General features: G+C 36.9%; 2 protein-coding genes and 1 pseudogene across 2 annotated transcripts in view; 1 reads left to right on the top strand and 2 right to left on the bottom strand.

Moving 5' to 3' along the window:
- LOC104716843 overlaps positions 1-1,963 on the bottom strand; it is a 4,161-nt pseudogene extending 2,198 nt beyond the window's left edge.
- On the top strand, positions 2,365-4,383 carry LOC104716841 (2-hydroxy-6-oxononadienedioate/2-hydroxy-6-oxononatrienedioate hydrolase). The gene is made up of 5 exons (XM_010434297.2): positions 2,365-2,889; positions 3,197-3,514; positions 3,669-3,764; positions 3,862-3,929; positions 4,054-4,383. Exons 1-5 carry the CDS (start codon positions 2,566-2,568, stop codon positions 4,166-4,168), a joined length of 921 nt encoding a protein of 306 aa, XP_010432599.1. The 5' UTR covers positions 2,365-2,565; the 3' UTR covers positions 4,169-4,383.
- The window catches only part of LOC104716839 (myosin-15-like), a 14,942-nt gene continuing 8,773 nt past the window's right edge, over positions 4,727-10,895 (bottom strand). The window contains exons 19-37 of the mRNA XM_010434296.2: positions 10,488-10,860; positions 10,203-10,322; positions 10,035-10,133; positions 9,734-9,955; positions 8,800-8,939; positions 8,608-8,707; positions 8,279-8,329; positions 8,043-8,132; positions 7,694-7,864; positions 7,415-7,546; positions 7,084-7,260; positions 6,552-6,686; positions 6,258-6,328; positions 6,064-6,163; positions 5,933-5,989; positions 5,772-5,828; positions 5,584-5,664; positions 5,414-5,496; positions 4,727-5,117 (exon numbers count right to left, since the gene is read on the bottom strand). Coding sequence (XP_010432598.2) covers positions 4,967-5,117; positions 5,414-5,496; positions 5,584-5,664; positions 5,772-5,828; positions 5,933-5,989; positions 6,064-6,163; positions 6,258-6,328; positions 6,552-6,686; positions 7,084-7,260; positions 7,415-7,546; positions 7,694-7,864; positions 8,043-8,132; positions 8,279-8,329; positions 8,608-8,707; positions 8,800-8,939; positions 9,734-9,955; positions 10,035-10,133; positions 10,203-10,322; positions 10,488-10,860 — 2,410 coding nt within the window. The 3' untranslated portion in view covers positions 4,727-4,966. The remainder of the gene's footprint in view (positions 5,118-5,413; positions 5,497-5,583; positions 5,665-5,771; positions 5,829-5,932; positions 5,990-6,063; positions 6,164-6,257; positions 6,329-6,551; positions 6,687-7,083; positions 7,261-7,414; positions 7,547-7,693; positions 7,865-8,042; positions 8,133-8,278; positions 8,330-8,607; positions 8,708-8,799; positions 8,940-9,733; positions 9,956-10,034; positions 10,134-10,202; positions 10,323-10,487; positions 10,861-10,895) is intronic.

Raw genomic sequence — 10,895 nt, 5'->3', positions numbered from 1 at the left:
CCCATGAGCCTCATCTGGCTATAAACATGATAAGCTCGTTCTTCTTCTCCATTTTCTATGCATCCTGATATCATAGTCGTCCAAGCAACATCGTCAGGCACAGGAATAGTATTGAAAGCAAGCTGTGCTGCACTCATATCACCACATTTTACATACATATCCAAAATCCCACTGCTGACCCATAGATCTAAGTGATATCCAGATTTGATTGCATAGGCATGGACTTGCATTCCTTGATTTATTGCAAACAAGGAACCACATGTTTTAAGCACTGTTGCGAGCGTGAAATCATCAGATCTCTCTCCCTGTTTATGCATCAAAGCAAAAAGCTTCAGAGTCTTAAGACCGTTATGGCTTTGCGTATAACCAGACATCATTGCATTCCAAGCGACGAGATCAAACTTACTCCTCTCAAACAAAACCTCTGCCTCTGTCATACATCTGTTCCGAGAGTAGGCATCAATCAGAGCAGTAGAGACAAAACTGTCAGCAACATTGTTGATTTTAATTGCATGAACATGAACTTGTTTGTTCAACGACAAGCTTTCAGGAAGAGAAGAAGCAGCCTTTAGAACACTCGTCATAGTATACTGGTCTGGTGTAAGGCCACAACGTAAAAGCTGCATAAACAAACACACTGCTTCCATCTCTAGGCCACTTTGAACAAACCCGGTGATAACTGAATTCCACGAAACCAAATCTCTTTCACTCATATTATGAAATACTTTCCTAGCGAAACCAATTTTTCTCAGTTTACAGTACATGTTTATTAGACTATTTGCAACAGTGAGCATCACATCAAGTCCTAACTTCAATGCCATACAATGAACTTGCTGTCCTAACGCTAAACTATCTAACCTAACAGCGGTAGCTAACACTAAAATAAATGTGACTTGATCACATTCCAACTCGCACTCAACCATATCGCCAAAACACTTGAGAAGAGCTGAGTACTGGCCTGCATGGAGATATCCACTCAATCTTTTGTTCTTTGATATAATCTCTGAAACAGCAGACACATCGTTACCATTTGCAAAAGATTTCACTTGTCCTGCTTCAGAATCATCACCAGAGATTCTAGCGAGTAAACGAGAAGTGATTTCATTGGGATGTAAGCCACATTTAAGAAACTCAGAAGAAAGGTCTATGGCTTCTTCCTTAAAACCCATTTCCATTTAAGCCTTCAACATCAAGTTCCATAACACCACATCTCTATAAGACATCTCCTCGAACAAAACTTTACCTTCCTTAACCTTACCAAACTTCAAATAGATATTAACGAGAGCTCCAGCAACAAATTCATCACCGTCCAAACCAATCTTGCAAGCATACCCATGAAATGACTCTGAAGCCCACACATATCCAGAATTCAAACACAGTTTCAATATTGGAGCCAGAGTCATTCGACTGGTATACACAACGTCCAGCCGTAAAATCCGGAAGAGAAGAAAAGCTTCTTCGATGTTCTCGACAGCAGCAGCACCTTCGGAAAACTGTGCATAGGCAGCTAAAACCGAGTTCCAGGAAACAAGATCTCTTTCAGGCATTAAGTCGAACACTCGGCGGGCGTAAGTGAGTGAACCACACTTGGAGTACATGGAGATGAGATTGTTAACCAGGAACCGTTCTGGGTTATCCTCGGAGGCTAAGATACGTGCGTGGGTACATTTTCCGAGCGTCAAGTCCGACGTGGAGATCGCATCCCGAAGAAAGCCGAACCATTGCGACGAAGATGATGAGACCGGCGAAGAAGCAGACGTGAGACGCAGAGGAGGAGGAGGGAGAGAAGAAAGAAAGAGGTGACATTGAACTTTGGGAGATCTGTCAAAAGAGAAAGGGATGATGGCCTTGGAGGTTGCTCGCATGATCGGGTTAAAAATGTAACCTTTAAAAGTTGAGAGGTGTTGTTGTAATCTTGCAAATCAAGCAACTCATAATTTAACTTAACCATTAACACTTAACAGAACAGAACAGAACAGTTGTCCAAAAAAAAAAAAAAACAGAACAGAACAGTGCTTTTTATTTAAATCTGCAAATACATCTTAGTAAGTGTAGTAGTAACTAGAAACACATTAATTACAATTAACTAAGAAAAACTAACCAAAACCAAAGTAAGTGCTCTCTTTTTTAAAAGAAGTTTTTGGATTTGGTTTTAGGTCTTGTACAAAAAGGACCTAAACTTCATGTTTTTAAGATTGCCCACCTATACTCTTTGAGACATTCAAAATTTGTTTGATTTTTGAACAAACTACTCTGTTTAAAAACGGACTCAAATAACCAAAAAAGAGAGAGAATTTATCATTTTTTTTCAAGACAACAAATTAATTCTTAGAGGTCCGTTACACCAATATGTGCGACAATTACATTACAACAAACATATTTTAAAAAGTTTTAAAAGAAAACTTAAAATTATTGAGATACAATACTATTCCTTTAACGTCCCTACACTACACATTGAATAAAAAAGTTAACTTGCCTCATCTACTAATCTTTTTTTCTATCATTCGTCACCGTTTCTTTATACTCTCTCTCTCTCTCTCTCGGACAAGAAGAGGTAGTAGAGATATGTCGCTGTCGTCTTACCTAAGCCCGACGCGCTTTCTAGAAGGCTACCTCCGCCGTTGCCTCACGGCGGCAGGATTGACGTCGCAGACGCTTTCCATAGACTCTGAAACAACCATCCACTTCTGGGGACCACCACACCGGAGCGATGATGACGACGACAGACCTGTTATGCTTCTCCTCCACGGCTTCGGTCCATCCTCTATGTGGCAGTGGCGGCGACAGATTCAAGCCTTCTCTCCCTCTGTTTTCAGGCTCTATTCTCCCGATCTTGTCTTCTTCGGTGACTCTACCACTTCCTCCACCAACCGCACCGAAGTCTTCCAGGTTTACATAAACCTCTCTCTCTCTATTATATATATTATATTATGTTTTTATTCTATAAATTTCCCACTAGCTTGTCAGAAAATGTTAGCTAAAAAACCAAATAGCAAAAATATTTCAGAAATTTGTTTGTTCTGTTTAGTATATTCTTTTATTTCTTTCCTACTTCATATTTTATTTTTAATTTAATATCTATATCTCAAAATTTGTGATCATATTGGGATCAATACTTGATGTATAGTGCTCAGATAGAAAAATGTTTGAACGATCTTTTAAATATAATATATCAACACATATGGTTTTAATATAGGCGGAATGTATGGCAAAGCTAATGGAGAAATTAGGAATAGGCAAGTATAGTGTGGTTGGAACAAGCTACGGCGGTTTTGTGGCATACCATTTGGCAAAATTGTGTCCGGAAAAAGTGGAGAAAGTAGTGATTGCAAGCTCTGGTGTCAACATGCGAAAGTGTGACAGTGAAAGTTTATTGCAACGATCCAACTGTGAGGTCATCGAGAAAGTTATGTTACCATCCACTGCAGCTGAGCTTCGCACACTTATGGCTTTGGCATCTTCGTCGCGGATACTTAGTATGTTTCCCAATGCTTTCTGGAACGACGTTATTAGTGTAAGTAGCCCAAGTACTGTCTTCTTCTTTTGCTTCTTTTGCATTTGGGGGAAAAGAACAATTCTGCTGACATCGTAAATGACCATGCATCAAAGGTTTATTGACGTTTTCTTTTCTAGCAAAATTTGTAACTAATCCGGACTTTATAATGTAGAATTTATATACAAAGAATAGAACAGAGAAGATTGAATTATTGAAGGGGGTGACTTTTGGCCGGAACGAGAATTTAAACATCGATCCTCTTTCTCAGGTATGTACGTGATATTTATTACTTCAGAGTTGATATGAGTATACACTTAAATCCAATTCATCTTACTAAAGTTGGGCATTTATATTTAAACTCCTAGGAGGTCCTAATAGTATGGGGAGACAAAGATCAGATATTTCCTGTGAAGATGGCTTACGAATTAAAAGAGTAAGTCATATATTGTTCAAGTTTTGACGTAGAAAATTATACTAGATGAATTGTTTTTATATGTCAACATTCTTAAGCATATTATTTAATTGTTAGCTATATAATGGTTGGTATATCTGTGTAGGGTTCTTGGAGACAAAACGAAACTAGAAATTATCGACAACACCTCGCACGTTCCTCAGATCGAATGTGCACAAGAGTTTAACAATATCGTTTTGAGATTTTTGAAGGGTTCTTAAGAGCTGTAATTTTGTATACAGATTCTTCCGCTTGTTTAGTGTTAAGCTACTATTCGTTACGTAATCTTGCTACTTTTCTTGCCATGCTTTCTCATTTTTCATGTAATTTTCCCTTTTACTTGCCATATTGTTTTTACCATTATATATACGCATATACTTCCTTGTAGTTTATATATTCTTCTTTGATATGAATATTGGGTATGAATTGGTGTGAACAGAGTCATTGATTTGGCCACCAATACAATGACAAAATTAAGTAGTTCAAAGTTGGTGGTTTCCGAAACTGCCAAAACTATCAATCACTTTCTTCTCAAAAGTCAAAATTTTTCTGGCCACGTATATCATCGTTACCGAATCCCTCGCGTCAATGCTCACATTGTTATAATAAACGTATGTAGTAGTCAGCAAGTTTGCCCCATTAACGTTTGAACAAAATCATCCTCGTTGCCGAATCCCTCACGGCAATGCTCACATTGATATAAGAAACATATGTAGTTGTCAGCAAGTTTGCTCCATTAACGTTTGAATAAAAATCTCAGAAAGCATTGGAAACAATTATGAATCTCAAAAGAATTATGAGGATTCATTCACTACTTAATATATTTACAAAGATGTTCTACCATTTACAGTCCAAACAAGAGAAAAAAACTGACAAAGTCGGACAACTACAAACATTTGGCCATTATCATTTAGTATATAATTCTACAGTTACAAAGTCTAAGCTTCCATTGTTCATTCTCTTAATGAGAAATTTGCATTGCCAAATTACTAATTGATGCATAATCACGCTCATATGCATCAAATGATCTGCTTTGAGGCTGAAGCTGTGGAGGGTTTCTTCACAAGGGACTGTGCACAAGTATATTCTGATACGAATTTTGGTGGTTCTATTTCAGATGGGTCTAATACAGGAATAGCCTTGTCTATATCTTCTGCAGAGAAAGGAATGCTGCACACACACAAAAGCAAAAGAGTAAGATTAATATAATGTAGACAACTTAAACTACATCTGAGTTATTCTAGATAAACATGATTAAAGAGACTCTTACTCTTAACTCTCAACCAAATGCCCAACCAAACCCTAGAAATGCCAATCTACAAGGATTCTCAGAACTAGAGATAAAATATTTTTGTCACTACCATATTCTTCTATCTACGTATAACTAAAAACTTGAGAGCCAAATAACTGTTAAGATATTTCATTCAAATGACACAGAAAAAAAAAACGGAAGAGAATAGTAATACCTCATATCATCATCCAGCAAGAACGAATTCGAACTTAGTTTTTGGTTATCCTTGTCCACAAGTACTCTCATTTGGGAAACCACCTACAGCGCAAAGACATGTGTAAATGTGTTTAATAGACATTCAACCCAATCAAACCTCCAGGATTGAGAGTTTAGACATTAACTCACCTCACTTGAGACACTTTGAGTTCCATATTTATCGTCCCAATACATCGTACTTATTCGATATATTTGCCTTATTGTCAATGCCTATAACAGAATAAAATAGTGCCGAGTTTTCATGAGATTGCAAAACTGCTTAATTGCCTGGAATTAAAATGAACAAAACCGGAAGCCAAAAGAAAATATCAACGTACCGGGCACAGATCCTGCCTGATTTCATCCAATGATTTCTTTCTTTTTTGGTGTATAACCTAGGATGAATTAAAGAATGCATAAAATAAAAACCAGTTAAATGCAAGTTCCCCTATAAAAAAGAAACCACGCTTTTTTTATCAGAGAAGAAGATGAGTTTTACCAAGAATCCAACAGCTTGTCTTATGTAATTTAACTCATGCCAAGATGTTCCTGCAAACTGCATTCACAAAATTTTAGAACACAGATAGCATCCATCTATGAAGCAACCAACGGGTGTATAACATGGTGTACCTCCTCCTTTACATTGGCTATCCACTTCTCCAATTCTGAAATCCCAGATTTCACATATTCTCCATTTGAAAATGTGCAACATTCACGACGAAGAAGAAGACTGAAGAAGAGTTCAGATTAGATATGCAGAAACAAAGGTAATCTGCAGTAGGCTATACAATACAACAAAGAACTGAAATTAAGATCACATATACCTGTTGAAAAGTGATAGGTTGATAAATGAGAAAACCTGAGTCACAAGTTTGCGAATGAAGAACGAGGGTACCTACCAATACAATAGTCAGGTTAGAAAAGATTTTTAAAAAAGCAATGCAGATATTCTTAAAGCACAAAGAACCATGGTACATGAGCAGTCATATGTGGAGAAACAGGAAAGGAACAAAGTACTATGCCTAAGACATTAATTTAGAGCAATACAAAAAAAAACTGCATATGAAACAATGTCGGTAAAAACAGACATTATAATTGAAACTATGAGATATGCATACATGATTTTCGCGTAGGCGGGACATAAGAGAATCCAAGAATTTGAGTATACTTTCCCATTGACTACTTGGTGATTGCTGCGGCACACCACCTGGTGATCTAGATTTTCCAGCAATTCCTCGTGAAGCTTTGGGTGCCTTGAGAATCATTAAAGAAATTCGTGAAAAATCATCACATATTTCCACAAAAAATTCTTGTATATAGAAACTAAAGAGATGATGAATGTCCACCACAATGCAGTAGAATACAAAATATCTAGCACTAGCTTCACTAAGTTGTTGTTTTCTGATGAATTAAAGGCACCAACAATCAGTCAGATCTTCTGTCACATAAAAAACATATAATGCTGTATACAACTTGATACTATGTACTTCAAATAAGAAACCGTAATTTCTCAATTTTATCTTCCACCAAATGTCATATAAAGTCCCTGCAACTGAGTATTTTGATGAACTAAAAACATTGACATCCAATCAATAATCTAGACAAGCAACGTCAAAGGTGCCGAATATGTATCTACTTTCGGATTCTTACCTGAATGCATGATCCCAGAAGCGGTGACAATTCCTTTTTCAAATTATCACGAATTAAACCATAGATCTTCTCCACACATGCTGTCAGCTGCTGTTTAAATAATAATGCTGGATATCTTGCTTCTATATGCGAAGCACCATCGTCAGGTCCATGAAGTTTAAAAGGAGACCTTACTCCCTGGTACGCAAGAAACAGAATATAAGTTTACTAACTAAACATTTAATAACAAGTTTATTACCCTACTACTGAATCTCCATAGTAATCCAATTCCATAGAAATGAAACACGCAAACTACTCTCAATGCTTAAGTGGAGATATCAATTGAACTCACATATGTAGCCCTCCCAGAACGTTGAGCATTAGCATTTAGAAAACTATTCGACCGCAGATTCCTCTGCAAGAGACATAGAAGTGCTGAAGCGTTTGAGAGCCAATATGGTAATACACTATTCTCATCTTTACCCTGAAATAAACATATAAAAAACAGACGACAATCATTACATGAAAGAGTCCCTATCAATTTGTTGCTGGTAATCCAACTTGGAAGAAAGTAGTTACAAAATCCCTTCAACAAGGAGATCGGTAATATATGTAACAACACAAGAATCACCTTCAGGGCTTCATTGATTCCCTCGATAATGATGTTAAATATGGCTGTGCTCTCAGATTCAAAGGCATGCCAGTGAAGAAGACATTTATATATCACACAAGCAGCCAGTGGCTTATCATCATTGAATCCCAAATTTTCCTTTATACACCTGGAGAGCAATTCGTAGTTCTCCTGCAATATAGTGGTAAACTTTTGTCAACATTAGATCCACTTTAGCCAACAACAAACACGCATTATGTTATTATCACTTCAGGAAAACAAGTTCCTTCCATCATAGTCAAACAGTATTTTTTGAAAAAGTAGTAAAAAAAAAATTGACAGCTTAACAAAAATGGCAGTGAATTTGTACCAGGTTTCTTTCTGCAGTGAATTTGGATCGACGTGACTCTGACAGGCTATGTGAAAATGGCATGATGTGCTTTGAAGGTGTTGGTGTCTCCTGTATATATTTATGACTTAAGTAGAGTACTCATTTTCAAGCATTAACAGACTAGGAATAAAAGAAAAGATGGAGCAAATGAAACAAATAAAGAAAGATAGATGTAATGAAACATATAAAATTAGTTAGAAGGTGTAGTTACTTACAAATATAGATCTCCTGTCATTTTGAACTGGTACAACAGCACTAGAATGTTTCTGTTGGGAGAAGGTTACAAGAAACTGTTAGTAAAAGGTGAAGACCATAGAAATCAGGATGACGACAAACGGGTGTGTGCTCAGAGAAAATGAAAGCACATGTTTCAGGATATGTATCTATTTTACAGGAGCTATGCTTGAAGGAAACCAGGAAAACCTCAATCAATTAACAAGCAACGTGGAGAAACGCATGGTTCAAATATTAAGGAAATCCCACATTGCAGTACGCACATGCATATAACAGAAAGTGCAGCAGAGAATAGTCAAAAATTACATACTTCACCAAGTATCTGTCCAGCTCTCTCTGGGGATGTGATTAGCCTCTTTTGCCTCAAGACATGGTTCTCATTTTCCAGATGAGAGAGTTTCTCCTCAAGGCTGAATAAAAAGAATTTTAAGAAATAAAACAAAATGTGTGTTAAATAAAAAAAACCTAGGGGTGACTAGAGAAGCGAACTGCAACTACAAACCTTTGAACATTCGTCTGGAGTTCAGAACATCTTTTTTCAGCTTCCTTCAACTTCTGTAGTGTGTTATTGCAATCATTTTTCGCATTGACAAGCTCCTTCTCCAGAACCAGATTCTTCTTTTCCAAGGAGTTCATCGAGTTCTGTGAATAAAAAAGTGTTAGCAGAAACCCATGAACAGCCAAGACAACAAGATTTGGGTCTCTAAGCAAAGAGAGAAAACATTTCAAAAAAATAACCAATATGATGCTATGTTGAAAACAGATAGAGCAGCGAACAAAGAAAAGAATAAGACATGCTGATCAAAGATGTAATCACTTTAGAGACCATTGCTCAGAATCTCATACTAACCCTTTCACAATATACTGTATATCGAATTTCACACTCTCCCGAACCGGGATCATGCTAAAATAGTCGATAGCAAATTTCTATATAGCCAGAAATAAGAGGTGTCTATACTTCTCAAACTATGTTGCACAAGTTGTAAAAACGTTATTCAACATTGCAGCCACCACTCAAAAAAAAAAGAGGTGTCTATACTTCAAATTGCAGCCACCACTCTTTCAGCACCAACTGAGAATTATCGAAGAGTAAAAAAGCATGACCAACCAGCAAGATTAATTAAATCATGATTGCAGTCGACCTAGGGGAAGAGACTCAAAATGGCCTCTTATGACCAAGAAAGCTGAGAAGCTATTAGTACACTCCCAATCAATCAAGTGTCAGTGGTCATCAATTTGAAGTGAAAACAAGGGATGTTTTTCTACATGCAAATATCATGTATTTGAAATTTCTATAGATTTTTTTGCAAAGTCTTTGCCCATCAGCCAAAGAGAAACTAATGATGAAGACAAGAGCCCTTAGAAAGGTAGTCCAAGTCCCAAAATCTAACACAATAAGCTTTTTAACATATTTAATAGAGAAAGAGGGAAATTACCTTCAACAAGGCGTTATCTTTCTTTAGTTCCACCATCCCATTAAGCTCTCTTTCAACAGCAGACTTCTCTTTCATGGATATGTCTAGTTGCTTTTCAAGCACTGCATTCTTATTGCACTCATTAATGGTAGCCAGCCTAGCTGCGTCTAGTTTGAGGCTGAAGGATTCCAATGTTTTCTGAAGCTTAGATATTTCACCTGACTTGGCGTCCTCACCACTTGTCTGTATTTACAGCATTTTGTGGTTATTTAATCTGTTTCAGGAGATCAATACAATATAAATGACAATATTGGCAACATACTCTCAATCGTTTCTCAAGCTGCAATCGCCATTCAAGATCTTCTAACCGCTTCTCAAGTTTAGTTTTAGCTAATCGCAAAGCACCTGTTTCATTAGCTGCCTGCAAGATATTTGAGTAACGGCTTAGTGAATTGAAATAATCCTGCTTGAGATCATAACTGAGACATACTTGTTTAAGTTTTCTAAACTCTCTCTTTGCAAGCTTCTGCCGCCAACGACACTGAATAGCAATAATAGATGATTGACGGTGTCTGAATGCTGAACGAAACTTATGGATTCTCCAATGAGCCTACAAGATTTATAACACACAATATTCAAGCACAAGAAATGAATTAGAGACTGAAATCATGAGTGAGGTTAAATACATCAGGAAACTAGACGACTCTAGATTACCCTATTAATAACACAAAAGTGTAACAGAAATGTACCGTACAAACTTCCAGATCGTAAGTACCTGAATTATAGAGGCAGCTCTAGTCTCTTTTTGATGTGAAAACTTTAAGCGAGTTGAATTAGCGCGGATGCAAGACTGTATTGCAATGGCAGCTGATACAAGTTTTACAAATGCACATCTTGACAGCCTCCTGCGTACATGCTTTTGTACCAAGACAGCTGCTGCTTCATTCCTTTTCGTGACATAAACATTTCGAGACAGGCATCCTTGCCAACAGAAATTATTATTAGGCTTAGAAATAAAACAGAGATAGGGGAAAAAACATATACAAAGGCATTCATTCACTAGTAACGACAATTTGCATGGAATATTCATGTGAGCATGCTTAGCAAAAGAAATCAATACAATATTTTTCAGAGAATAGCACATTTGACTGCAAGATTTGATAAAGACTACAAAATTTCGACT

Source organism: Camelina sativa, chromosome 10, assembly GCF_000633955.1.
Source record: "Camelina sativa cultivar DH55 chromosome 10, Cs, whole genome shotgun sequence".
NCBI classification, from domain to species: Eukaryota; Viridiplantae; Streptophyta; class Magnoliopsida; order Brassicales; family Brassicaceae; genus Camelina; species Camelina sativa.
The sequence above is the reverse complement of the archived record's forward strand: the minus strand, read 5'-3'. Positions and strand labels throughout refer to the sequence as shown.